This window comes from Lemur catta, chromosome 2, assembly GCF_020740605.2.
Source record: "Lemur catta isolate mLemCat1 chromosome 2, mLemCat1.pri, whole genome shotgun sequence".
NCBI classification, from domain to species: domain Eukaryota; kingdom Metazoa; phylum Chordata; class Mammalia; order Primates; family Lemuridae; genus Lemur; species Lemur catta.
The window spans coordinates 52,782,002-52,809,988 of NC_059129.1; the positions used below are offsets into that span (position 1 = coordinate 52,782,002).

At 54.7% G+C, this 27,987-nt stretch overlaps 2 protein-coding genes across 3 annotated transcripts; one reads left to right on the forward strand and one right to left on the reverse strand.

The window, feature by feature from the left end:
- The first annotated feature begins 2,577 nt into the window (after positions 1–2,577).
- TMEM151B (transmembrane protein 151B) lies at positions 2,578–10,781 on the forward strand. The gene is made up of 3 exons (XM_045542074.1): positions 2,578–2,988; positions 5,101–5,541; positions 6,754–10,781. Exons 1-3 carry the CDS (start codon positions 2,869–2,871, stop codon positions 7,879–7,881), a joined length of 1,689 nt encoding a protein of 562 aa, XP_045398030.1. The 5' UTR covers positions 2,578–2,868; the 3' UTR covers positions 7,882–10,781.
- On the reverse strand, positions 10,105–27,829 carry TCTE1 (t-complex-associated-testis-expressed 1). 2 transcript variants are annotated; one of them, XM_045542076.1, is made up of 6 exons: positions 27,625–27,829; positions 19,027–19,389; positions 16,981–17,549; positions 13,090–13,539; positions 11,485–11,695; positions 10,105–10,989 (listed from the first exon to the last, which is right to left on the reverse strand). In XM_045542076.1, the coding sequence occupies exons 2-5, from the start codon at positions 19,295–19,297 to the stop codon at positions 11,486–11,488; spliced, it is 1,500 nt and encodes a 499-aa protein (XP_045398032.1). In that variant the 5' UTR covers positions 19,298–19,389; positions 27,625–27,829; the 3' UTR covers positions 10,105–10,989; position 11,485. The 2 variants fall into 2 exon arrangements, with proteins under 2 accessions (XP_045398032.1, XP_045398031.1); XM_045542075.1 differs by having other exon boundaries at positions 10,105–11,695.
- Between the last annotated feature and the right edge of the window lie 158 nt (positions 27,830–27,987).

The window sequence follows — 27,987 nt, forward strand, 5'->3', positions numbered from 1 at the left end:
TGAGGCCAGGAGAGGTGAGTTGACTTGCCCAAGGTCAGTTAGAAAGTGCAGACCTGGCTTCTCCTGACTTAATCCAAAACTCTTACATTTTTTTCAGGGAAACCTCCTTTCCTTTATCAAGATCTAAACCACTTGGGGAAGAGCCCTCCGCAAGGACACAAGAACTCAGAAGTGTGCAGAGACGGTCCTAATTCATTCAGAGGCTGAATTTAAGCAAAAACCCACCCCAACCCAGCCAGGTGTCTGGCCCTGAGCCATAGCAGGTGTGTGGCAGCACCTTTTATGGCCACTTGAGGTCAGCATTGAGTCACCCACTGTCTCTAGCTCCAGAGCCTGCATTCTGACAGGAAGCCCTCTTGTCACTCCAGAAATGGGGAGAGGGACCTGCATTATCTGGAAGGATAACCTGGGGACTTTGACTCAGGCCACAGCATTGCTAGGGCCCTGACTTTGCCTCCTCCACTCCAGTCTTCTTTGAGGTCCCTCCTGTCTTTCTCTGCTGGTGTTTTCTGGTTCCCTTTGTTGTGCCCCCACTCCCCCTCCGCCCACCCCAGCCAGGCTCATCTTCAGGAAATAGGCCTGGTTTCCATGGTGACCAACTGGTCAGCTGGCTTCTTCCAGCACCCCCTCCCCTCACCTCTCTTCCTGGAGCTTCCAGGGAAGGGTGATGTATGTGAATGGAGAAGGCAGGGGTGGTCTTTTGTCTGTTGGAAGCTCCAGGGTTGGCTAGAAGAGTTGGGCTGTTCCTCCTCCAAAGTCCCCTGAAGTGGAGACAGGAAGACAGTGGGAGTGAGTGTCAGGAGGAGGATTATAACAACTAAATGGGGAGTGTGAGAGGATCCTGTGTGGGTTAGGAAAGGCCAGGGTTAGGACCTCTGCTCTCTGTCTGCAGTGAGGACTGAACTCAGCGGACTGTACTGAAACCACAACAAGAGGGGATGGAGTTGGCTGTGAGGCAGACTTCCCAAAGAGCATGGGTGGGAGACGTTGGAATGAGCCACCAAGTGAGATTCCTCCTCTACCATGGGAGTGAATGAGACCTTGCCTCTTCAGCACTGCCCCCTTCCTCTGTTTGCCCAGGGAGAATGGACTCACTGACCTGGAGAGGGCCATGCAGGCTGGATAGTTCTGAAGTTATAGTTGGAGATAGGTGGACAGAGAGTCACCTTCACCTCGCCTGGAGAGGGAACAGTAGCAAAAGGGAAACAGAAGCAGGAGTGGGAATAGAGGGTGCAGTCAGTGGCTCTCCTCCCCCAGATGAGGGGAAGGAACATCCCAGGAAGATCAGTGTGCTTGTACCCTATCCCCAAAGATCAGATATCCAGGCTTTGCCTCAAGCTAACTTCCTACCCCCAAGTATCCTCCGTGGACTTTGAAATGGGAAAGACCTGAATTCTAGGACTAGGTCTGTGAGTGCTAGCACATGACCTTGAGTAAGTCACTCACTCTCCCTCTGCGGTTCCTTGTGAATAAATGGGGAGAACAGTTACTATAGTTCAAAGACCTTAATGACACACAGTAGGTAGGATTCCACAGGACTGTGTACACACAGATTGATCATGCACAGCATGTGTCACATTCTATCATAATGATTGGTTTCCATATCCTTCCCTCCCCATTGGACTTTGTGCTTCTTGAGGGCAGGAAATTGTGTTTCATTTTTGTATGTGGGGGCATATGGTTACCTAATACCTGTTTATTGAATGGATGCAGCCAGGAATGAATGAACGACTCAATCAATGAATGTCAGTTTCCTTCCTATCTGTCCTAGAGGATGCCCAGAAAAGCAGTGTGGGGTGGATGGCATGAGAGGGTAGGCTGCCTACAGTCACTCAGCCTGGCCTGTGGTCTGTGACTTTGCCTTGTACACCCAAAGTGCAGAGCCTTAGAGATTGTCCAGTCAACTTCCTCACTGCAAAGATGAGAAAATTAAGGCTCAGAGAGGGGAAGGCACTTGTCCAAGGTCACACAACTTATTAATGGCAGAACCAGAATTAGAATTCAAGTTTCCTGACCTCCAGCCTAGGGCATAGGACACACTTCACTGCTTCTCTGGGGCTATTCTTCTAGGGAAAAAAGATGGTTCAGTGCAGGGCGGTTCCAATGTCCTCCCCCTGCCCTCTGTTAGTCCTTTCTCATATCTATCTTCAATCTCTTCCCTTTCACCCTATTCCATCTCTCTTGAAGTCTGGCTCCTGCTTTAACTCTTTGACACGCAACTGGGAGTAAGGCTCTTCCCTAGGGTTCCAAGACTCAATTTCCTTCCCCCACCCCTCAGCCCCAGGAACTTGCGGGAACCAGGGATTTAGGGGGGGTGTTGGTTGAACCTTGGGCGCCCTCTCCACGGAAAAATAGATGGAGAGGAGCTGCGGCATAGATCTTCTCAGGGTGGGTGGGAGGGAGGGAGGTGCTGTGAGCAGGGCTGCGAGCAGGGTAGGGGTGTGGGAAGCCCCTGTTGCTTTTCCCCTTTGGGGGGTGGTTATTAGGTAGGCTTGGGGAAGGCGGAGTTTGGGGGGCCGGGGGCGGGGCTCGGCTGCGCTGGGAGGAAGGGGGGGCGCGCTGGCTCCAGCTCCGCTCAGACAAAAGGCGGCGGCGGGAGCGGGCGGGAGGCGGAGCGGCGCCGCGAGGGCCTCAAGGTGACACCCGCCCCCGGCCCCGGCCCCCCTGCCCGGCCCCTCCAGCCTGCCTCCCACCCAGCCCCCAGCCCCTTACCCCCGGCGCCCTTTCCAGGCCCCCTCCCCCCGGCGGGGGGTGGGGAGCAGCGAGGGCCCCGCCCCCTCCTGTCCCCTCCCCAGGGCCCGCGCAGGATGCCCCCGGCCCCCGGCAGCCCCCCGGGAGGTCCTGAGCTCGACGCACCCCCTCTACGCCATGTCCCCCCCTGGCTCGGCCGCGGGAGAGAGCGCCGGCGGCGGCGGAGGCGGCGGCGGCCCCGGGGTCCCGGAGGAGCCCACGGCGGCGGCGGCGGACGAGGGCCCCGCCCGAGAGGAGGTGAGAGCCGGCAGCGCCCCTTCCCTCGGCGCGGCCGCAGCCTGGCCCCCATCCCCCAACAGCGCGCGGCCCCCGCCGGTTCCGCCGCAGCGCGGCCGGCGCCCCGCACCCCGAGCCGGCCGCCGCAGCCGCAGTCCGCGCCGCCGCCCCCACCGGCGGCCGGAGCTGTCCGCGGTGGCGGGGAAGGGGCCGCGTCGGGGGCGGGGCTCAGGGGGGGTCCCGGGCAGGGGGAGGGGCCTAGGGGCGGAGCCTCGCGGACCCCGGGCGGGTGAGAGAAGGTGGGGTGAGGATGGTGGCGGGGATCCTATCGCATAGAGGCGGATGCCACCTTGAAGGCCAAGGGCGACTTGTAGGGGCTACAGAGCCAGGAGGGTACCATGGGGAAGTGGTGGTGTCACCTGAGCTGGGGCCCTAAGGAGGTCAGATGTATACAGGGGGATTCCCCCCAGAGTCACTGGGAGTGTGTTAGGGTGTGCACCCCTCTCTCCCAACTCCGGCTGCTTCCCCATATCCCTAGTTGGGGGCCCTACTCTCCAGTCCTCCAAGCACACTGCACACACATGCACAGGGCACTAGGGCAGAAACACAAGAGGGGACGGACCTGCAGGTAGAAGAGCCCCTTTCAGATGTGCTCACATTAGGAAAAGCACACCAGCTGGGCACATAAAGGTGTACACATGTACACACCTCCCAAGGACAAGGCTCCCTGAAAGGCCCGTGTACCCTAATCTCCTTGTCTACATATCCTGTGGGCTATTTCCTAGCTCACCTACCTACCCATACTTCCAGATCCAGTCCCCCCCTGCCTGTTAACTATTCCCTGTCTTTCCACTCTTTTTTTCCCTTCCCTGGCTGGCCTCCAGGTAAGGCCTGAGGAATTGAGGGGAAAAGTCAGGATCCCAGCAGAGGGTTGTGTATGGGGTTGGGTGGGGAGGTTCCTAAAGCTAGACACACCCAGCTCCCATTCTGTGGGAGAAGGGGTGGGAAAACAGAGACCACCATGAGGAATCAAACTCAACATTCATTTATTATGTTGCTGCTAGGTGCCAGCACCATGGTAGGCACCCAGTATACAAAGAGAATGAGGCTTGGGCCCTGCTCTCAGGAGCACCCAGTCTAGTGGGGAGCCAGACATGTAAACAACTCACTGGGCCAACTCTGGGACAGAATGTGCCAAGTACTTTAACAGACAGGTCCCAGGAGAGTACCAAAAATCGTTTTCTCTTGACAAATGGCTGGACTTGAAACATCTTCCTCCCTGTGCCCATCCCACATCTGTTATCCCCATCCTCTCCCCAGCCACATGCCTCTGCCCTTTTGGATACCTTCTCCTGGACTGTCTTCTGCTCAGAGACCCCAGCCTCCTCCCCTCCATCCTAGAACAGAGGGAAGGATGTCAGGGTGCAGGAGGGAGACTCACAAGGGAACTAAGGTTCAGAACATGGGGAATGAGAGAGGGCTTGGGGTTCCCTGGGGGCCCTCCTCCAAAGGAGGTGTATTAGGCTAATTGTGAGGGTTAGGGAGGTGGATGGGCCAAAGGGAATGGCTTCTTTAAAACCTAGGACTGAAAAAATCTGGAATAAGTGAGGGCCCCACTTGTTAAGTGGGGAGGTGATGTCAGTGGGTCCCTCCTTCTTCCCTGGAACATCTGGAAGAGTTCTAGGCTGGGGACCTGCCTTCACTGATGCCTGTCTGTCCTCCCATCTTCCCCATCCACACTTTCTCCTGTGTCATTGCCATCTTTGTGTCTGTCTTTGGACTCTGTCTCTCTGGGTGCCATGCCATCCATCTGTGTCTTCTTTGCTGCCTGGGCCTATATCTCTGGCTCTGATCCTTCTCTGCCTCTTGGGGTGCCTTTCTCTGTACTTTTCTGTATTGGCACTCTGGTCCTCTTTCCTGTCTTCATGGCTCACTCTGTGTCACTTCCGTTTTTATCTCTCATCTCTGGCTCCCATCTCGGTCTTTCCTTTTCTCTCCATATCCCTGTGTCTCTGCCTGTCATCTCTGGTGCTGGCCTCTGCCCCTCCATCCCTGCATCCATCTCTGTGCCTGGTCCTGCCCACTGTCTCACTTCCCACTCATCTTGGCCCCTCTCCCTGCCCATCTGAGCAGCAGCGTCCCATCCAGCCCTCTTTCACCAAGTCCCTCTGCCGTGAGTCCCACTGGAAGTGCCTCCTGCTCTCGCTGCTCATGTACGGCTGCCTGGGGGCAGTGGCCTGGTGCCATGTCACCACGGTGACGCGCCTCACCTTCAGCAGCGCCTACCAGGGCAACAGCCTCATGTACCATGACAGCCCCTGCTCCAACGGCTATGTCTACATCCCCCTGGCCTTCCTACTCATGTTGTACGCCGTCTACCTGGTGGAGTGTTGGCACTGCCAAGCCCGCCATGAGCTGCAGCACCGTGTGGATGTGAGCAGTGTGCGGGAGCGTGTGGGCCGCATGCAGCAGGCCACACCCTGCATCTGGTGGAAGGCCATCAGCTACCACTATGTCCGCCGCACCCGCCAGGTCACCCGGTACCGCAATGGAGACGCCTACACCACCACCCAGGTGAGGAGCTGGAGGGGAGTGCCGGCCATTTGGGGTGGGAGGTGGTGCTTGGGCCCTGCCTCAGCCCCCCCCCCCCGCACCCCATGGGAGGAGCACCAGGCAGCAGTGAGCTCCCACCAGGCACTGCAAAAGGAGGGCAATAATGACAACCATAATAATAACAGCAAAAACTGACTAGGAGCAAGGCCCTGCTCTAAGTACTTTACAAATATTAAAATCATTTCTTTAACCCTCATAACAACCCTATGAGGTAGGTATTATCTCCATTTTACAGATGAGCAAACTGACGCTTAGAGAGATTAAGTAACTTGTCCAAGGTCAAATAGCTGGTATGTGGTGGAGATGGGACTTGAACCCAAGCAGTCTGGCTCCAGGGTCCACACTGTTTAGTGCTTAATGGTTGGAGATGGCTTCACATGCCCAGTCTCACAACATGCTCCCTGTTCAGTGAGGTGACTGCTACCGAGTTCTCTTTCACAGGTATGGACACCTAAAATCAGTCACTTGCCCAAGGTCTGCAGCTCCTAAATGGTAGTGCTAAAAGCAAACCCAGATCCCTGGATCCCAAGTCCAAGGCTCCCAGAGGAGGTGGGCAGGTCAATCAGCACCTCCTGGAGCCACCAAGTTTAGAGAAATTGGGGTTCTGGAGGAGGAGATGTTCCCAGATGCAGGTGATGTCTGTCTCAGTGTAGGGAGCAGTAGACGGAAGCCTGACGCTGTGAGAAGCAAGGCGGTGACTGAGTGATCCCTAAGGCCGAATGGGGAGACTAGAGACAGAGGGGTTCCTCAGGGAGCTCCTCCGGGAAGCCCGTGCAGAAACAGCTTGTAAAAGGGAAGAAGGGAGGCTGTGGTGGTGAGCGGGCAGCATGGGGCAATGGAGGCAGTGGCAAAAGATCAGGCAAGTCAGAGGGGCAGTTCATGGCCAGGGCCTGACTCCAGAGGAAGAAGCGCTTAATTAAGATTTAAATGCACACAGGTAAGGTTAGGTTCTAGTCCTGTCCTCATCTCTAACTCACCGATTAAGCCGAGGGCTTCAGTTGCTCTATAAATCAGATGTAAAGATCCTGCCCTGCTTCCAGCGGGTACCTAAACCAGGACAAGCTTAGGGTTTGACCAAGCAACAAGAGCAGTGATAGGGCGGGCGAGGACAGGGCGGGCACCGAGGCACCGGCGGCTCCTCGCGACTCCGGCTGTCTCCCCCTCGCTCCCCAGGTCTACCATGAGCGCGTTAACACGCACGTGGCGGAGGCGGAGTTCGACTACGCGCGCTGCGGCGTCCGCGACGTGTCCAAGGCGCTGGTGGGGCTGGAGGGCGCGCCGGCCACGCGGCTGCGCTTCACCAAGTGCTTCAGCTTCGCGAGCGTGGAGGCCGAGAACGCGTACCTGTGCCAGCGCGCGCGCTTCTTCGCTGAGAACGAAGGCCTGGACGACTACATGGAGGCACGCGAGGGCATGCACCTCAAGAACGTGGACTTCCGCGAGTTCATGGTGGCCTTCCCGGACCCGGCCAGGCCGCCATGGTACGCCTGCTCGTCGGCCTTCTGGGCCGCCGCGCTGCTCACGCTGTCCTGGCCGCTGCGCGTGCTGGCCGAGTACCGCACGGCCTACGCGCACTACCACGTGGAGAAGCTCTTCGGCCTGGAGGGCCCGGGCTCAGCGAGCAGCGCGGGCGGCGGCCTCAGCCCCAGCGACGAGCTGCTGCCCCCGCTCACCCACCGCCTGCCGCGGGTCAACACGGTGGACAGCACGGAGCTCGAGTGGCACATCCGCTCCAACCAGCAGCTGGTGCCCAGCTACTCCGAGGCTGTGCTCATGGACCTGGCGGGGCTGGGGGCGCGCTGCGGCGGGGCGGCCGGCGGCGGCTACGCGCCCTCCTGTCGCTACGGCGGGGTGGGCGGCCCGGGCGCGGCGGGCGTGGCCCCGTACCGGCGCAGCTGCGAGCACTGCCAGCGCGCCGTCAGCAGCTCGTCCATCTTCTCGCGCAGCGCCCTGAGCATCTGCGCCAGCCCGCGGGCCGGCCCGGGGCCTGGAGGCGGCGCCGGCTGCGGGGGCAGCCGCTTCTCCCTCGGCCGCCTCTACGGCTCCCGGCGCAGCTGCCTGTGGCGCAGCCGGAGCGGAAGCGTCAACGAGGCGAGCTGCCCCACGGAGCAGACGCGGCTGTCGAGCCAGGCCAGCATGGGGGACGACGAGGACGACGACGAGGAGGAGGCTGGGCCGCCGCCGCCCTACCACGACGCCCTCTACTTCCCGGTCCTCATCGTCCACCGGCAGGAGGGGTGTCTGGGCCACAGCCACCGGCCGCTGCACCGCCACGGCTCCTGCGTAGAGACCTCACTGTGACCTCCAGCCCCTGGAGAGGCCCGCACCGCCCTCCCTCCCGCTCCTCACCGGACTGTGCTCCCTGCGTGAAGCAGGGCAAGCCACGATGGTGACTGAGGCTGTGCTGGGGGGAGGGGGGAGGGGAGGGAACGGTGCACCCCGATGGGGCTGAGACCCCCGCCGTCCCTGTACATAAAGAGACAGGTGGGAGGGGATCAGCAGCTCCCGAGAAACCTCCCCTGTTAGACTCCTCCCTTCCAGCCCCAGCCCTTAGTTTCTAAGGGGACACCTCCCTTTCCTACACGCACACTCGAGATGTCCTGTCCGGCCTCTCAACGGATCTTCTGACTGTTATTTGGCAACTGTGCTGCGGCACCCACGTTGGGCCTCATCTCAAGTGAGCGGCCCTCGCTGTGCATGCAGCCGGGAGGTTTAGAGGCTGTGGGGAAGGGAACTTGGGGCTGTCCTTCCTCCTTTGCCTCACCCCCTGGGGTCTCTCTCTCTGTTGAGGGGGCGGTGGTTTGGTGACCAGCAGGCTGGCTTCCAGCCAGCTAATGAATTCAGTGGGTCTGAGGCTGGGGCCAGGTGTCAGCTCCAATACTCCATCCGTGGAAATATCCCTGTTCTCTTCTTGGCGCTGACCCCAAAGATTGGGGTTTCCTTTCTGCCACTCCCTCCGCTGTTGTTTATCTCACTGGGCCCCAGGAGTCCGGGTCCTGGAGGGACTGCACTCACCACGCAGACCTCTCACTGCAGGCTCCCTGGCTGGGAGGAGCTGTTGCCAGGGTGCAGGGGGAGAGGGAGGTGAAGTGTGGAGGGCTGTGTACCTCAGTCCTTTCTCTAAACCCTGCAGCCTCCCAGCAGCCTTCTCACCTGGGTTCTGGGCAGGTACTCCCTTTAGAGAGTGACATGCCACCCAGGTGGCACTCATTAAAGCTGGCCAGGGTGAGTGACTAAGTGGAGAAAGCATGAGATAGACCTGGGTGACAATGGGGAACTCTGGAAGCAGGGGGGCAGTAAGAGAGTCAAGGGCAGTGGAGGGTAGAGAGAAAGGACCTGCAAAGGTGGGGTATCTGTGAGGAGTGGCCTTTGCCTCCCCCCAACGTGTGGGGAGGAATGGAGTGTGCTTGTCCCTCACACACGCCTCTGCAGGGCTGAGGACATCACAAGCCCCGACTGGAGAAATATTCAATTCCAGTGGCAGGGTCAGAGGCAGGAATTCTCCAAATCTTGCCTGGTCCCTCCATCCTCCCCTATCTCATGAGCTGAAGCCCTGCTGTGTGTCCCAGGGTCTTCAAAGGGGAATCCTGCCAGCACCCCAGGGAGCTGGCCCTATGTTCTGTTCCCCCAAAGCTCTGACACCGCCTTCTCTCCCCATGCCCACCCCCACCACCTCCACCCTGATGTGCTTTGGTGTGCATGTCCGTGTACCACCCCCCTGCCCTCTCGACTCCCCTAGCTAAAGTTTTCCCAGCAGATTTAGCACCCAGGGATTGAGCTCACATTTCAGGCTAGAGAGGATAACCCTTGGGCCACTCACCCCTGATGCTTCTTACATCCCCCAGCCATCAGAGCTCCTCTTTCCCCCCCCTTCAGCCCCTCCCATCTTCCTCCAGCCCAGCCAGGCCAGTGGGCGTGGCCTCCAGCTATGCAACATCGCCTCTGGCTCCCCTTCCTTCCTTCCCAGGGGGAATGTGAGGGGCTCAAATTGGAGGGACACCACAGGCCTATGGCTCATCAAGGAGTTGAGCATTATTTTCACGTAGAGATGGCTAAGTGAGGAGGGAGAAGAGGCCAGAGAGGAGGCTTGGGAAGGAGGGAACAGCTGCCCACCAGGTTTTCCTGGGCAGCAGTGCCTACCTGCCTGCCAGCACTGAGCCTGCCTGGACCCCGAGTCTGTGCTCCTCTGGGGCCTGGCAGTTGGAGCACCCCTCTTTCCTCTGAACGGACATCTGTGAGGTGCAGGTGGTGAGCTGTGGCCTCAGGCCCCAGTCCTTGGCCAGCTGGCACCTGGATGTCATGTCCGGTGTGGGGGCAGCCCCGCCACCTCATGGCTCCAAGGAGGGAGGGACTTGGCTCCTTCTCCTTCAGGACTGTTCCTGAAACAGAGCTTGGTTTCGGAAGTAGGGAAGGGGGCCCCTGTTATTATTTTTGCCTGTATTGACCATTTCTGCCTAGGTCTTCTCACACAAACAGCCTCAACTCCCACACATGCACAGACTTAGAGAGAAACCAATTCTTTGGTCTATTTTCTTGGTAGCTTTATTGATTGCCAGGGAAAATGAAAACCAGAAAATTAATTAATCTCTAAAATTAAACTTTACACTGAATGTTCTTGTTTTTCTAATTAGAACCTCTGCTAGCAGTGTGGCTACATACACACACTCACACACACCCTCACACCTACACGTTTGCACTCTGGAACTGTCAGAGGGTGTCAGGCACAGACAGACTCTAGGTTGCCCAGACAGGCACACACACGCAGTCACTCCCAAGTCCCCTTTGGTGCTCTGCTCAGCGCCTGCTTGTTGGAAGGAGTCCCTGGAGAGCAGACATTCCTTGATCCACCCTTTGGGGACATGGGTCTGGAGATTCTGGGCCACTCAGCCCAAGGAGGGTGGGGGATGGGGCTCAGCCTGAATCCATCCGGTCCTCTTGTGGCCCCGTAGGCTGATGTGATTCCTGTGGGTGTGGGCCCAGGGTGGGCAGCCACACAGCGATGGAGACTCATGGAGGGCACCTGGAAGGCTCCAAGTGTCCTGGGGACAAGGGTTTATGGGGTGGCCTGGGCCTGGCTGGGGAGAAGACAGGTCTCTGTCAATTGGGTGCATCACACTGTGGCCTTTCTGTTGTGGATTTCCAAGCGCAAAGATTGTACAAATCAAACTGGTGGATAATAAAGTTGTGGATGACTCACTGACTTTCCTGCCCAGTGTGGCACTTCTTTCCCTATCTCCTCCGTCTTGTGGGAAGCTCTTTGGGATGGATGGCAGGCATAGTGCCATCCTTCCCTAGCTGTTGTCATCTACAGTTGCCTCCCCAGGGAAGCCACTGGATCTGAGCCCCTCCGGTCACCTCTGTTATCCTCTTCCCAGGTTGGGGGATTAGGGGATGGCATGGCCTGTAGAACTGGATCACTTAAAGCAGAGTAAAGCAACAGGGAGGTGGCATCTGCAGGGGTAAGGGTGGCAGAGAGAGTCAGGCATGGTTCCGCTGTAGCCAGAGGAGAGAGTGTGTGTGTTTGAAGGTCAAGGATCTGTTCAGTGCAGAGGAAAATGTTGGGGAGGGGGCAGGGGGTTAGGGAGGTGGGTAGCCCCACGGGAGAGTCGGAGCAGGCATAGTTCCTCAGAATCCTTTCTGACTTCCCTATCCCTGGAAGAAGTTGGTCATTTGTGGGGGTCCCTGGGCAAGGGGCTGGGTCCTACTTCATACCTCTTCTTCCCCCATCCCAGGCTCCCTTCCCCCACCTCACATCTTTACCCATACAACCCTTGATCACTCACTCCAAGGATATGCGTGGGCTCCTTTCCCCCTCCCTCTGAACCAGTGTGACTCTGCAGCAGGCATGACAAAGGCATGAAATGAGAAATGGGGCTGGGGCACTGCCCCGGCCCCATTCCCCACCTTATCCTGCAGAGTTCTCAGGGCCATCGGCAGTGTTTGGTGACATGAAGTGGCTGGGATTCAAGGCCCGCTGGCGGGCTGCCTCTCGGTTGGCACAGAGGGCCTGGCTGATGAGGTACTCGCTTTCCTGGGCCACATCTGACAGGCGCAAGTCAAACTCCAGGAGAGTCTTGTTGTCTGACATGCCTTCTAGGAGCTGCTTCCCACCGTCCTGGGAGAGGGATGAGAGGGAAGGGGTCACTTTACATCACTAGCCAGGATCCCACACACATACACATTTGTATACAGATGCCACTAAAACAAAAGTTCCACAAAACAATACTTAATCTATCTGTGTAGCACATTGACATATTCTATTCCACTCCACTTGAAAAGTGGCGATCAAGACCCACTAAACTGATTTCTCAACCCCAGTGGTTTGAAAAACATGAATCTCTGACAATGATGGTGATTCCATTCCTTGGTTCAACCATGGGCGTGTGGGACAAATCTAGTAAGATGTGAGGGGGAAGTGTAGAGAGGGTGACTTCTGTGAGCGTTCTCCTCACTCTGAAAAGAGAACAAAAGGTGGGGGGGCCTCCCTTTTTCTGCCTCTGGGTATGTCCCCTATGTGAAGTGTCAGAACTGTAGCAGCCATCTGGGGACCATGAGAGAAGCACCAGAGAAGGCCACTGCCATGTGGCTGGGCTGGGCAGAGCAGAGGGTGGCACTGAGCCAAGGGGTTCTGGGTATGGGAGATACTGAATATTCCTCCCATTTAAGCCACTGCCTGGTTAAGCTTTCTATTACTTTGTAGCCAAGAGCCACCCTCTCTGGAGCCAGTGTGTGTGTGTGTGTGTGTGTGTGTGTGTGTGTGTGTGCACGCACGCGCATATGTATTTGTGAGAGCAGGGCTGTTCTCACGGGCGGGCTTAGTAGAGGGTCCAGGAGCTAATTAGAGTACACAAAGGGCCCCCTCACTAGTCCTTAAAGCTCCAGCCCCTTCTGGGATGGGTGGGCCAGGCCCAAAGTGAAAGAGTTTCCTGTTGTGAGGCAGAATGCTGCCATTCTATGCCTGTGACCCAATAGTGTGTAGCAAAGTCAATTTAATGAGTCAAAGAAACACTTTAAAACATGAAGTCGAGTAGACTATAAAGGCAAACATCAGCATATATCACAAGCAGTACGTGAATTTCAATGATATTATATTTATGTATATGTTCGCTAGGTGTTCATGTAAACTGCATTTCTTACTTCCAGACTTGGTCAACAAAGTTTGAGAGACACTGTCTATTAGAAAGGACTCTGGCTTTGAATCATTCTTGGGTTTGAATCACAGTTTTGCCACCGTCTACAGACTTGATGCTCTTGGGCAATTCACTAACCTCTCTGGGACTCAATTTTCCATCTGGAAAGTGGGATGAAGAATGTTTATCTTAATTAGATAACTGTGAGGATTGAAGGAGAAATAATGGATGTTGGGATACATACATTAGCAGAGTAGGTATGCATACTTGATGCAGTATGTAGTATGTGAAGCCTGAGAGCTTGACACTTATCCTGCAGGTACCCATCGCAGGTGGATTGCACACGCATCCCTCAAGGACCCCAGAAGCAGTGGCTCACCAGCCCAATGTGGTTGCAGGAGAGGTTGACACTGGTGAGCGTGGTGTTGACAGCCAGCACCTGGGAGAGGAGTGTGGCGGTGGGCTCCGACAGCTCATTGCCACCGAGGTGCAGCGTGGTGAGGCACTTGTTGGTCTGCAAAGCGTGGGCAAGAGCCTGGCCGCCCTCATCCTCGATGCAGTTGAGGCGAAGGTTGAGGGAAATGAGGTTGGTGTTGTGCGCCAGAGCATGAGCCAGTGACTGGGCGCCGGGCGCACGCACCTGGTTGTTGGCCAGGTTGAGCACACGCAGGCGGCTGTGGCTCAGCAGCTTGGCAGCACCTCGTGCACCACGGTCCCCGATGAGGTTATGTGACAGGTCCAGCTCCTCGAGGGCTGGGTGGTCCAGGAGGCTTCGAATTAGGATGCGTGCCTTGTCATCGTCCACCTTGCTTCGGGTCAGTCTAAAGATCTGTGGGCAGGTAGAGGGTCTTCAGTACCTGCCAGCCAGGGAGAACTGCCTGCCGACTTACTTTTATAGGTAGAGGAGGGAGCCTCAGGGAAGCCTAGGGCTCTGCTCACCTGGTGTTGGCCACCTGGCTGGCTCATGGGATGGGCAGGCCTACCCAGCATGACAGGGTGCTGCAGAATTGGTGGCAGGTAGCAGAAGGAAGAGTCTACTGCATACTGAGCAATCACTACATGCTGGGTATGTTGCTCAAATATTTCATAACCACTAGCTCTAACCCTCAGCATCCTGATCAAGAAGAGTGGGTTCTCTCCGATGGAGAGAAAATGGAGGTGTAGGGCAGTTACATCACTTGTCCAGAGTGACACAGTGACTGGGTGGCAGAGGCAGGTTTGGAATCCAGGTCTGTCTGGTGCCCCAGCCCCTCACTGCACCCTCCTCAGCTGGCTAAGATCCACCATGGCAAGGAGAGGAACTCGTTGGAGGAAGTTGTCAGGGAAAGAACCAGCGAGAAAGTGGGGAGGGTGAAAAGCAAAAAAAAGATGGGGTGAAGGAATAAAAGGAAGTGATGGTGCTACAGTGTGAATATTGTACATGGAAGTCCTCCCCCTCTCCTTTCCACTGGCTTGTCCCCCCCGCCCCTCCCCAAGACCTCTGAGTGGCTGGCCTCTCTCCTCCATCCTTCAGTTCACTCCTTTTTCCATCCCTTGTAGCCAGCTTAGAGTTTTTTGTTTTTCTTCTCTTTTCACGGCATCTATCTGGAAAAGCCCCAGCCCTGGATCAACAACACTCTCTGTTTTCTGCATGTCTGTGCGCGAACAACTGACATGATGGAAAATGTCAGCTGATGGGACTGGACTGGTTGCTCTCACTGGAACCACCAATAGGCCCACAATGCTGCGTGCCAACCCAACTATGTTTCTCTGGCTAAAATATTATCTCAGAATCTACAATTATTTCAACTATTTTCAGTCTCCTTAGACTTCAGGGAGCCTTCCCGCTGAGCCCCCTTTCAGCAGGTGACTTCCCTTCCTGCCTTCCCAGCCACTGAATGGGAACCTCTCATTTTCCTGATACCAAACACAGACCTATTGCTACCCACCCAATCCCCTCTTCCCCCTGCCCAGCACCAACTGCCCCCTCAGTCCTAGGTCCAACCCCTCCATTCTTCTCAGGAACCTCCCTTGACATGTGACCCAGCACCTCTCTCCTATAGGCAGCCTCTTCTTTGCAACCAGGTGGGGAGCCTTACATTGGTTTTAAACACACCCACATTTCTTCTCATAAAACCCAAAGTTCTCATCTGATACTGCTTTACCTCTCCCCCTTCACAGCCAAGTTCTTGAACAAGCTGATCACAGCCATCCATTCCTCACCTCCCACTCTCCCCATAAACCTCTCCTGTCTGGCCTCTACTCCTGGCATGCTGCTGAGGTAGCTCCCCCTCAGTGGCCTCCAGGCTTGCTAAGTCCAGGCCCCAGCTCCACTCCACCTAGCTGGTCACTCCCTCTACTTGAAATGTGCCCCTCTCTTGGCTCTGCGACACAATGCCCTGCTCCCCCTTTCCTCCTCTCTCTGGTTTCCTGGCAAGCGTTCCTTCTTCTGCCAAGACCACATGTCAGGTCTCTTCTTGTCTCACTTTTGCTTTCCTTAAGAGACTCCATCCAAATCCAGGGCTTCAGCTGCCACCTCCATGAAAGCAGCACACATTTCCACGCTCAATCCACGCCTCTCATCTGAGCTTCAGGCACTCTACCCAACGAATGAAATGACCCTTTCCTTGGGATGCCTCAAACTGAAACTCACACTCTTCCTCCCCAAAACTGGTCCTCATCCCACATTCCCTGTCTCTGTAAATGGCCCCTCTAGCCACCTGGCCTCATGAGCCGGAAGCCTTGACTCCCCCTTCTGCTTCCTTTCCCTCTAGACTCTCTTACACCAGCAGGTTGGTCTGACTGCCAAACACCCCTTGAATCTCTCCACCTCTCTCAGCCTCCACAGACACTATCCCACTTCAAACTGCCCTAGTGTTCACCTGGATTTGGCGGAGGTCTCCCAGGTGACCTACATGTGCACTGTTTTCCTGTCCAGGCCATTCTCCTTTGCAGAGTGATCTTTTCACAAGAAAAAATCCAATAATGTTGACTCTTTTTTGCCTAAAACCCTTGGATGGTGTCCCAGAGCAAATATGGATATAGACAGACTCCTTAGCAAGGCCTCCTGCACCCAGTGAGGCTGACCACTGATTGCCTGTCCCTGCTCCCTCACACTTGGCTCCAGCCACCGCCTTCTCTCTCAGCAACTTGAGCTGGCCATGTTCACTCTGCCCATAGTGAACCTATGTACTGCTCCCTCTGCCTGGAAAGTTCCTCCCTCTTTCCTTAGATGTAATTTCTACTCCTGCTTCTAATCTCTATGTACGTGACACTTGCTCAGGGAAGCCTTTCCTGGCAAGGTCAAATGCCCCCTTTTATAATCTCTCAAAAGATTATCTCTTCTTGGGCAGGCATGGTGGCTCATGCCTGTAATCCCAACACTTTGTGGGGCTTAGGAGGAAGGATTGCTTGAGGCCAGGATTTCAAGAACAGCCTGGGCAACATAGCAAGACCCTGTCTCTACAAAAAATTAGCCAGGTGTGATGGTATGCACCTGTAGTCCTAGCTACTCAAGAGACTGAGGTGGGAGGATTGCTTGAGGCCAGGAGTTTGAGGCCAGTCTGGGCAACATAGCAAGACCCCATCTCTACAAAAAGTAAGAAAAATTCGTTGGGCCTTGGTAGTGTGTGTCCCAGCTACTTGGGAGGCTGAGGCAGGAGGATCGCTTGAGTCCAGGAGTTCGAGGCTGCAGTGATATATGCTAGAGCCATTGCACTCCAGGCTGGGCAACAAAGCAACACTCTATTCATCCCAGTTTAAGGTTGACAGAAAAGAAAAATACAGGATGCGCATTTAAATTTAAATTTCAGATAAACAACTATGTCCCACGGAGTATTTCGGACATACGAATACTAAAAAATTATTCGTTGTCTATTTGAAATTCAAATTTAATTGGATGTCTTGTATTTATATTTGCTAAATCTAGCAACCCTATTCTAGCTGCAGTCTTATGTTTATATCGTTGCTGATTAGTGCCTTTTATCCCACCAGACTGTTAGCTCCAGAGGGCACACGTGGTGTAGTTTTGCTCGTCTTCAGCACCTAGGACAGGGCCTGGCGCGCAGATGTTTGTTCAGTGAAACAGTGTGGTGAACTGGGAAGGCAGTGCCTTGTTCATCTCTGCGTCCCCAGGACCTAGTGGCTTGGTGCAGGATGCAGTAAAACACTTGGTCAATGAAAGAGAAAGAAATGGGAGGAAGATGATGATGACAGAGGAGGGGAGAGGGAATCTGAGAGATGCTGAGAAGGGGGACAGGAGGCGGGCATTGAGGCTGGGGGCAGATGGTACCTTGAGGGTGTGGCATGCCTTGATGGTGGCCGCCAAGGAGTGGCAGTCGCGGTAGGTGAAGAGGAAGAGGTTCCACTCGAAGTTCATGCCACAGTCCTTGACACCGTACACCAGGTCCAGCTCCTCCAGGTGTCTCAGGCCAGCCACCAGATCACCCAGCTGGTAGTGGTCCATGGCGGGCTCCTCCGCATCGCCCTCGCTGCCGGAGTCCGACTGGTCCCCCGGCCGGGGCGGGGGCAGGAGCCGCACGGGCGGAAGGAACTGATCCACACGGATCCTGCGCACGTAGTTCCTGCAGAGCGGCACCAAGTCGAGAATGACGGCGGGGTCCGTGGTGCCCGGGATAAAGTGCTTTAGCAGGTTCTCCAGGTGCCGCTCGAAGAACATGTGCTTCCAGCTGCCGCCGTGCCGGGCCACGTCGCACACGGGCCAGCGCTGCACGCAGCAGCGGTGCCAGTAGTTCTCATCGTCTATTAGGTTGGCGGTCACCGCCAGCGGCAGGTCAGGGGACAGGTGGTTCAGGACCTTCTGCTGGTGCTCTGGGAGCAGCTGCTTCAGGACTGGGTTTTCTTTAGGAACAGAGGAAGGAAAGCGGGGGTCAGAGTGTTGGGGACACCACAACACGGTGCCCTGGACTGGGCCTGCCTGGGGGCACAAGGAAAGGTAAGACCCTCCCCTGGCCTCAGGGAGTTCCAGTTTGAGAGGGGAGGCAGCCTCTGCTCTCAGGGAGGCTCAATCTGAGGGGGACACATAGCCCCTGGCTTTGGGATGTTCCCGGCCTGCAAGTGGACATCTCAGCACCTGGTCTCAGGGAGCTCCCAGTCTGAGGAAGAATCTCAGGTCCAAACCTCATTTGTCACCTAGTCTGATGGAGGAGACAATCCCTGACTTCGGAGCCACCCAATCCGATTTGACTGATTCATTTCAAAACAATTATTGTTTTGAGTATTGGTCCCCAACCTTTTTGGCACCAGGGACTGGTTTTATGGAAGACAGTTTTTCCACGGATGGGGTTGGAGGGGATGGTTTTGGGATGATTCAAGCGCATTACATTTATTGTGCAGTCAAACCTCTCTGCTGATAATCTGTATTTGCAGCCGCTCCCCAGCGCTAGCATCACCGCCTCAGCTCCACCTCAGATCATCAGGCATTAGATCCTTATAAGGAGCGCGCAACCCAGATCCCTCACATGCGCAATTCACAGTAGGGTTCGCCCTCCTGTGACAATGGAATGCGCTGCTGATCTGACAGGGGGCGGGGCTTATGCGGTGATGTGAATGATGGGGAGCCACTGTAAATACAGATGAAGCTTCCCTCGCTCACCCGCTGCTCACCTCTTGCTGTGCCAGCCCAGTTCCCAACAGGCCACGGACCAACACTGGTCCTCATCCCGGGGTTGGGGACCACAGTTTTTGAGTGCCTACTGTGTGCCAGACACTGTTCTAAGTGTTGGAGATATAAGAGTGAACAAAACAGAGGAAGTCCATCCCCCCTGGAGTTTACATCCTAATGAGGGGAGGCAGACAATAAGCAAGTAAAATGAATATATACTAGGTAAGGTGGTGATGGTTGCTGTAGGCAAAATGACAGCCTGTCCTCAGAGAGCTCCACATCTGGTAGGAGAGGCTGGTGACTCATCTTTGGGAAGGATTAATATTACAGAGCACACAGTACAGAACAACACAAGAGCCTACACATGGCATAGACGACTCCATCAGAGTGGAGGGTGGTTAACCTGGAGGGCTTTCTGGAGGAGGAAGGAGATATATGGTTCAGGCCGGGTTTTGCTGGAGAGAGTGGAAAGGGCAAGGAGAGGGTACAGGCATGGAAGGCAGAGTGTGGGTGGGAGACGGGGATGACCTGCAAGTGGGAACAGCAGGAGAAACTGTCTTGGCTTTGGGTGGAAGGGAAGTGTTGAGTGGTATGAGGATGCCATGTGGGAGGGCAGGGGCCGCCCCAGGACCCAGTCTTGGCTCCAGACAGTCCCCACCTACCCTTCCCCACTCCTGGCCTTCTCCTTCCCACCCGAAGCAGGGACAGACTCACTCTGGAAGTTCTTGACAATGTGCTGAAGGCAGAGCTCTGTGAGGAGGGGCACAATGGCCAGTGACCACTCAGCATTCTCAGCAATGATCCGGCGCATCCGATGGAAACTGGTGCCAGAACTTGGGTTTTTTGACCTTGGGGGGATAAGTGCGATCAAGGGCTTTGAGGGCTGTGGGATTGTGCTTGAAGTGTGGCCTACAGTGGAGGACCTTTCCTGGGTAGAGACTGAGGAGCGGCTGCGGGCTGACGGTGGTGTTACAGCGCCCTGCATGCTGGGGGCTGGCAGTGTAGGGGCAGGTAGCCCCTGGGTGACCTTGCAACAGGCAGCTTCTCACACTGGCAGTCCGTGAAGCAGCTGGGGACCTGGAGTAAGAGAAAGAGGGTAGACGTATTACTTTGGAGGGTCTTGGTGGGCATTTACCAAGGGAGGTGGTGCAGAGTGGTGCTTAAGGGTCAATCTCTAGGAGAGCAGATCCAGGTACAAATTCCACTGGCTGTGTGGCCTTAGGCAAGTTACTGAACTTCTCTGAATTTCAGATGCTGCCTCTGTGAAATGAGGTTAACAGTCCCAGTGGGATTATTTAGAGGAGTGAATAAAATAATGCACCCAAAAGGCATAATATATTATCCCACACATGAAACTGTAGCAAGGAGCAGCCCAAAATTTTAGACAATTTTTATTTCTTTATGCTTATTAATTCATTTGTCCTCGCAAAAGCCTTTTTAAGATAGGAGCTTGTATTATTCCTATTTTTCTGATGGGAAACTGAAGAACAGAGAGGTTAATTGACTTGCCCAATGTCACACAGATCATAAATATCAAAGATGGATTGACTCAGTCTATCAAGTTCATGCTCTGAACCCTACACTGTACTTACTGCCCCTCTGAGGGTTGGGGTCAGGGAGTGCATTGCCAAAAGACTGATGTACAATAAAAAACATTTATTTAGTTCAAAACAGGACCCTGCACTAAGTATTTTATAGAACAGCAACTGCCTGATCCAGAGGATAGAGTTGAGAGCAGCTCTGGCCAACAGAAATATAATGCAAGCCAAAATGCATGCCATATAAGCTATTTTAAATTTTTTAGTATCTACATTAGAAAAGTAAAGAGAAATAGGTGAAATTAATTTTATATTTAACCCAGTATGTCCAAACTATTAACATTTAAATATGTAATCAATGTAAAATCATTGAGATATTTTATATCTGTTTTCATACTGAATCTTCAAAATCTGATGGGTCAACAGGCATATGGAGCCTGGGGCTACCACTTTGGACAGTGCAGGGTGAGAGAGAAAGGGGAAGGGAAGCAGACCCACGCCCTGCCCAGGGTGCCAGGACCTTCCTCTTCTCCTGCCCACTGAGGGCTCAAGCTCTGGGTCCCCTCCCTCCCATCTCCCTATCCTAGTCTTCCTGCTAGTTCTCCCAGCCTCCCGGCACTCCAGGCAGCAGCGGCAGGCAGGCGTGGGAGGCGAGAAGGCAGCTAAATCTGGGGCTGCAGACAGAAGACAGAGGATGTGTTTGGGTCTGGGGACCCTCCCCCATTTGCCCATTCCTGCCCCCTTGCTGTAGGCTCCCTGCCCTGAGACCTGCAGGAGGAAATGGGGCTGCCGGGCACTCAGCTCCTCTTCCAGGCAGTTTCCTCTCAGATTTGCACCCTGACTCGGTGCACTGTACAGTGGCCGGCGGGAAGGAACACTCTGAACCAGCAAAGGCGTCCTTGGCAGAGGGAGGGACCAGATGGTGCTCCCCAGCCCGCCAGGCATCTCAAGGAGGAAAAGCCTGGCTGAGAGGGGGTTGTGGGGAGAGGGACAGTGTAGGGAAGATATCTAGGTATTGTGACATCCCTTATGCAAATGAAATGCAAATTCACAAACAGATTGTGTCCAGAATTGTGGAATAACCACGTGCTTTTTGACTAATGGTGTTTTGACTGAGGGTGGGGCTGGGAGCGGGCGCTGCCTAGAGACACCAGCTGACTCTGCATTTCTGGCTTTGCCAGTTATTTGCTGTGTGAACTTGGCCAAGTTACTTAACCTACCCAAGCTTCAGTTTCCCTATCTGTAAAATGGGATAATAGTGTCTTCCTGCGTGGGCTGTTGTGGAGATTCCTTTGAGATATGCTGGATTAATACTGATAATATTTGTGAAGGGTACTGGAAGGGCACGTGGGGCATGCAGACACTAAGGGGGCAGGGGTCCGAGGCCTGGGACGCCATGCCCTGGAGACCTGCTTCGTGAGTGCTGATCTGAGATGGTATCTTTGAATGAGTGCGAGGTTCTGAGTCCCTTCCTTATTTCCAGGGGGGAGGTGAAAGGTGAGGTGGCAGTGGTGGTGTTGGGGGCTGCACAGACAGCAGGATGGAGGCAAGGGAGGGGAGTCAGAGGCAACAGGCCAGCCTGCTCCTGTCAGCCCTGCATCTGACCTCCCTGGCTGCTTCCAAGGCTCTGGCCTAAAACATTCTGTTATTTTCCTTGGTTCCAGATATGTCCTAGGACATCTGTGGGCCACACCCAGAGGAGCAAGACCAGGCTTGGCAGGTGGAGCCCCAGGTTACTTGTGGGTGTCACCCTGGAGTTGGCTCTTTTGGCATTACTCACACCACCACCCAGCCTCACCATCCTCACAGGCAGTCCCTTCCCCTTCCTCCTGGGAGGCCACATCTTGGGAAATCCCACCTGGGGCCAGGCAGGATGCCATCTGTGATGGGGTGACCCTACTTTCACTGTCCAGTGCCTCACTCTTTCAGGTCCTGGCAGCTCTTCCTAGGGTTTGGTCTTAATTACTCTTGCTGCTGTTTTATGCCTGCAGCCTGCCTCTGGGTGTGACACAGCAGGATCCATCTAGGGGCATGTTCCAGGGCCCTGAACCAACTCCTCAGAAGGAAGGGGCAGAGCGTCGCATCACATGGCTGCCATGTGCATGGCTGATAGAAAAACGAGCCCCTACCATCTTTCAACATTTGCAGAAACATCCATACCATGAAGCCCGATGTCATTTTTTTTTTTTTTTTTTTTTTTTAGGGACAGAGTCTTGCTCTGGTGCCCAGGCTAGAGTGTAGTGGCGCAATCACAGCTCACTGCCACCTTGAACTGCTGGGCTCAAGTGATCTTCCTGCCTCAGCCTCTGAGTAACAGGGACTACAGATGCACACCACCATGCCCAGCTAATTTTTAAAAATTTTCTATATTTTTGTAGAGATGGGATCTCATTAAGTTGCTCAGGCTGGTCTTGAACTCCTGGCTTCAAGCAATTCTCCTGCCTTGATCTCCCAAAGTGTTGGGATTACAGGCGTAAGCCACTGCGCCCAGCCCTCTGATGTCATTTTTAAGGCAAATGTTGAAAACATTAACTGTATGATAAGGTCAGAGTTGATAATTTCCAGTTAATAATCTCTCGAGTTTTTAAAAATAGATATTAGGAAAATATTTTTGGCAAGCAAATTATTACCAGATGTAAAGGATTCGTCTAAGGAGGATTTTAGTTCCAAATGTTTTTAAAAATCTATTTAAAAAAACTAATGCAATAAAAAACAAAGTATATTTAAAAGGCTAATGAACAAAACTAGCTCCTTGCCTCCCTGTATTAGTGTTGTAAATAAAGATGTCAGGAGGTATGGCCCCTCCCTTGGCAGGTCACACTTCTGACCCCTGCCCTTGGTAATCACCTCTGGGCACTCTCTTGGCTCTCCCCCTACCTTCTGACCATTCTTTGTCAAAAAGTCTTCCAGCCTGAGCAAGAGCGAGACCCTGTCTCTATAAAAAATAGAAAATTAGCCAGGCGTGGTGGCGAGCGCCTGTAGTCCCAGCTACTCGGGAGGCTGAGGCAGGAGGATCGCTTGAGCCCAGGAGTTGGAGGTTGCATGGTCGACTCACCTCTTCTCTGACTTCCAGACTCAGGGCCACTGGGATGTCTCCCAGGTCCCTCAAACTGAATCCACGCAGAAGCTGGGGAGTCATCTCTCTCCTTCAGCCCCCCGCTCCAGCCCTGCCATCTAATTACCAGTTCAGTTCTGCTCTCTTTTCCTGCTACTGCCCTAGCCCAGGGCCTCAGTTGTCTGTGTGGATCTTAGCTTCAGCTGTCCAGCACTGGTCTCTGGCACCCAGTCTGGTCCTCTACATTTAGCCTCCGCACAGCAGCCATGCAGGCCTCTGTATAAGCCCTTCACCCGCTGGCCGCTGCTCCCTGGGTAAAACCTGGCTTCAACTTGGTCTAAGGCCTTCCGTGACTAGACGCTCTGTTGGGAATTAACTGTTTGCATCTGGAACACTGTTCATGCTTCCCAGCCTTTGCTCAAGCTGTTCCCTCTGCCTGGAACGCCTTTCCCACCACTCAGCCTGGGAAGGGACCATCATTGGTCTTCTGAGTCTGAACTCAAGCACTACTTCCTCTCTGAAGCCTTTCAGCCTTTCCTGTCCCCCACCCCTCAAAACAACCCCTCCCTTTGTCAGACCCTGCCCCTTCCAGTACCTGTGTCACTTCGGTGATCGGATTGCCCACCCTCTCCCCACACTCACACTAGACTGTGAGCTCCTTGAGGTGCAGGGGATATTTCCTGCTCATTTTTATCTTTCATCCTTAGCTAGCTCAGTGCCAGGCCTGCTTTAGGCAGGGTAGCTGGTGCTTGGGGCCTCCCTACTCCCTGATAATAGACTCTGGCCAACAGGAGTATCCTATTGGTCAGAGCAATTGGCTTGGGGTGGGGCTACCCGAGGCAAGCCAATCAGAGTCCTTCTTTGGATCCGTCCAAGTGGAGGTGGGCAGAAGGACACTGTCCTTGAAGGATATGGATCACCTCTGCCGGAAGTAGTTTCCCTCCACACGCACAAAGCCTGTCTGCAGCAGGAGGGAATGAAGCCTGGAGGAGACCAGCGGAATGAAAGATAGAGCACCTAGTAGCTTCAGTCCCTTCCTAGTCCCCTAGGCCCTCAGAACTGCCTGGTTCCTGGCAGTTCCCGCAGCTCTGAGAGCTAAGTTGGCAGTCTTCTAATGAGTCCCTTTTGCTGAAGCTAAGAGTTGGGTTTCTGCCCCTTTTGACCAAAAGGTCCTGACCATTTTGATAGGCTCACGGTTTGATGAATGAAATTATGAGAAAAGTCCTGAATAAGTAGAAGTAGTTCAATGGGACAGCTGAGAAGGGTCAAAGGCCCCAGGTCATTACCCGCAGGGCCTGATATCTCACTCCTGTGGCCTCTTCGTCTCCTGACCACACTGAGCCTGCAGCCTCATACCCCATCCCTCTAGGGATGGGACAGTGTCAATGACTTACAACTGTTCAGCACTTAACAGTTACAAGGTCCTTCCAGAACTATTTTCTCATTTGAGTCTTCAACTGCCCTGTAATGGAGGCAGGGTGGGCTTCCTTAGCCCCATTTCACAGATGAAGAAACTGATGACCAGAGCAGAAAACAACTGGTCCTACCACACCTAGGAGCGCTGGGGCCAGGGCCCGAGGGCAGGTCTCCTGCCTCTCACCACGACACACTGCCCTTCCACAGTCACTCCATGTGTTCCCCTCCCCACACTTTTCTCACCCTCCACCAGGAGAGAAGAAAGAATGTTCCTGCTCCTTGGGAAGTGGGAAGGCCTCCCTGGGCTGAGAGAGCTCCGAGGCATTTGGCACCCTTCTATGGGAATTTCAGGGCCCTAAGAAGGTTTTCATCTCTGTTATGTTAAAATGCATGTTCCCTCTAAAAGAAACAAAATCTTAATATTACATATATGTGTGCATACGTCCATATGTTAATCTTAAGGTGCTTTTTAAAAATTCATCTCATTATTTTAGGTCAAAAAAAAGCATAGAAAATTATGAAATGTATACTGACACTATTGAACCAAACTTTAAAAAAAGTAGAAGTCCTATTACTATTTCATACAGTTTAAGCATGCAGAGATTACTTATATAATATATATGACTATACCTTATATATAATAAGAGGGATATATATATATATTTTTTTTCATTCTACACCTCAGTGTGAATGAGTTCCAAATCCAAAAGCAAAGTTAGGAAGGGGCAAGGAGAAGGTCCACTGAGAGGGGAGAAGGTGGGGAGGGACCCCAGGGGAACAGGAGGCAGGAGGCTGGGATAACTGCACTGACTGCACAGGTCGGCCTTAGTCCGGCCTGGCAACCACCATCTGCAGCTGAAGGTGGCAGTAGGTGGCACTTTCCTCCCTGGGAGTCTGCAGGGATGAGTAGATACCCATTAGCTGGGGGCCCAGGGGCACCCTGACATTCCTCAAGGGCCCACAGAGGGCAGTCCCAGAAGTGGCAGAGTTTCCTGTCTGGAACCTTCTCTCCCTGGGCAGTCTGTGGGTTGGTCAGAGAATCTCAGAGTTTGAAGACTGGAAGCATGTTCAAGACTCTAGGTCTTCTCCGGGACAGGAATCCTCACATTCCAGAGAGGTCAGGGCCACCAGGAGTGAATACCTCCTATGCCACTGCCTGGTGTCCCCATCTAAGGGTACTCCCTGCCCTCAGAGGGGGAAGTGGGAGAGTGAGGACATGTGCAGTGGACTTTTTCTCTCTGGGACCTGTTTCACCAGCCTGTCGGGCTTCACACGGCCGAGTCTTAATCCCTAGCAAAAGGTCAATTCTTCCCCCAGGCTCCTACTCCGTGTTCTCAGGACCAGGGTCCAGGGTCCTTCAATCACAATCAGGGAACAATGTTCACACCAGGCCCTAACTCAAAGCACTGGGTGTTGAGGTCTGCTCTGTACATGCCCAAGCACAGGTAATAGAAAGTGACAAGATGCCCCAGTTTGGCCAGAGTTGTCCTGGTTTTTGATGGCTTGTATCTGATGGGCAGGTGTTCTGGGAACTATATCCTTGGCTATATATAGCTGTGATTTATTGAGCGCTAGGCCCACAATAGCATGTACATAGCAGGAGGCAGGACAGCAGCAGCTGGCTGGGTACTCAGAAGTTGCACTGCCTCAGGCCAAATCTCCACGCTGGCCCCCAGCATCTGTGAGACCTTGGGCAAGTCATCTAACCCCACTAAGCCTCAGTTTCTTCATTTGCAAAATGGGGGTGGTAATTAATAGTACCTACTTGGTAGGATCATCCAGAGGATTGAGGAGCTAATGTGTGAGACGTTTGCTATAGTGCTGGGCCCAGAGCCAGCATTCAAGATATGTGTTAGATATTTTGATAAGGATGTTAGGATGCCTTATTTGCATAAGTTTATTAAATCCTTAAATCCTCTCTTACTTCCAGGAGATGCTGTTACTTCCATGGGTTGCTTATAAATTGCTGCCAACTTGGTCATTCCCAGCACTTTTCTAGTGGGCCTCCTACTTCCTCCAGCTCATGAGCTTTCTTGTCACCAGTGTAGCACCCACAGTTACCCGCTTTGGGGCTGGCTGTCTCCCGCCCCCCATCACTGTGGGCACAGGAACCTTCCACAAGCGGGGTGTGTGAGGCCCCACGGAGACGTGATAAAATTCTGCAGAGTTGTGCTCTCCTGCCCTGTGGCTCATGCTGGGCCGTCCATGCACATTCCCTCCTCAGGGAGGGGGTCTCAGGCCTTCTCCATCCTTCCTCACGTCCCCAGTTAAATCTAACCACTCTGGGCAGAGGCTCCTCCCACCTGCCCAGATGGGAAAATAGATGTTGTGTGGGAGTGTTCTCACCTTCCTGCTGTCACAGCCCTGGCCCTCAACTGTCTCACCTCCCTTCCTCCTAACCGAGAAGCGGGGGGGGGGGGGGGGGGGCACCCGACCCTCTTTCAGCCCAGGAGCACCTCTGTGCCCACAGACACTTCCCCTGAGCTGTCTCGGGCCTGCCTGACAGAGCTCTCCAGCTCCCCACCCACTTCTCCCACCTGCTTGTCTGCCTTCTTAGCCAGCACCCTGCCCCCACACCCAGGGTCCCCTAAGGAGAGCCCTCCTCAGTCTTCTGTCCTCAGGGGCCTGGGCTTTTGTCCACACCTGCCTTGATCTCTTTCACCCACCATGTCTTACCTCGGGGCACATCCCTCCCAAGTTGGGAATTCCCAGTTTATGGACTCACAAGAAGAGGGGCAAAAAGTGTTTCTGACTGAGCCTAGGCCCAGCGTGCTTGGTCTTTGGCTCAGCGAAACATACTCACTTAAGTGACTTAAGTCGCTCACTTATCACAACCCCTGGGCCTGGCCCTCTCCCGACTCCTGCCCACTTAGGTCTCTTGTCGCCAAAAGGACTCTGAGGCTTTGCTCCCTGCCCCTCATCCCTACCTCCTGCTCCGACACCCCAGCAAGGAAGCTGAGCTCCAAAGGCCAACCCGTCCCTCCCCCATCCTACCTGGGGTGAAGAGGCACGGGCTTCTCCTTGGTAACCAAGGGAAACCGGCAGCGTGGTGGGAGGGAAAGATGAGCAGAAGCTTTTGGACCTGCAGGAGGGATTGCAGTCACTGGAGCTGGGGATGGGGACAGCCTTTCTGAGAAGACTGGGGACCCAGGGCTTAGAGCCACTCTCCTCCACGACCTGCTGATGATGCAAGTCCTCCTTTCACCCTCCCCCTTCCCAGGCACCCTCTCCTCTTATGGGGACCCCCAGCCTCTGGGCCAGTTTGCACGCAGTGATTGTGGTGGGGGAGGAAGCACAGGTCACCTTCAAGTGGACGGCAGGTGGGAGGCCTCCTGTCGGTGCAGTCCAGCCGACGGCCGCCTGCGGGCTTTCGGCCTGTGTGGACTGAGGGCGCTGGAGTGAGGGGGCCCGACAGGGGAAACCGGGGGTCCGGTGTCCCCTCTCCCGGATGTTGCCTCACCGGCTCCCGGAGCCCAGGCGCTCGCCTTCGCTCAAACCCGGAGCTACCGGCGCTGGTCGTTAGGGACGCCCGGCGTCGCCAGGGGCTGGGCCAGGTGGGGGAGGGGCGCGCGCCCCCGCCGCTCCGAGTCGGCTGCAGCTCGGAGGACTGTCCTTGCCGCTGCCGCCGCTGCGCCCGGGCACGCGGCTCGGTGGCGCGCACAGCGG

Coding starts and splice junctions, on each gene's coding strand:
- TMEM151B (XM_045542074.1), top strand. CDS start 2,869: ATGTCCCCCCCTGGCTCGGCCGCGGGAGAGAGCGCCGGCGGCGGCGGA. Junction 2,989..5,100: donor AGGGCCCCGCCCGAGAGGAG/GTGAGAGCCGGC, acceptor CCATCTGAGCAG/CAGCGTCCCATCCAGCCCTC. Junction 5,542..6,753: donor ACGCCTACACCACCACCCAG/GTGAGGAGCTGG, acceptor CTCGCTCCCCAG/GTCTACCATGAGCGCGTTAA.
- TCTE1 (XM_045542076.1), bottom strand. CDS start 19,297: ATGCAGGGCGCTGTAACACCACCGTCAGCCCGCAGCCGCTCCTCAGTC. Junction 13,540..16,980: donor AGGCATGCCACACCCTCAAG/GTACCATCTGCC, acceptor ACCTGCCCACAG/ATCTTTAGACTGACCCGAAG. Junction 11,696..13,089: donor CCTGCAACCACATTGGGCTG/GTGAGCCACTGC, acceptor TCCCTCTCCCAG/GACGGTGGGAAGCAGCTCCT.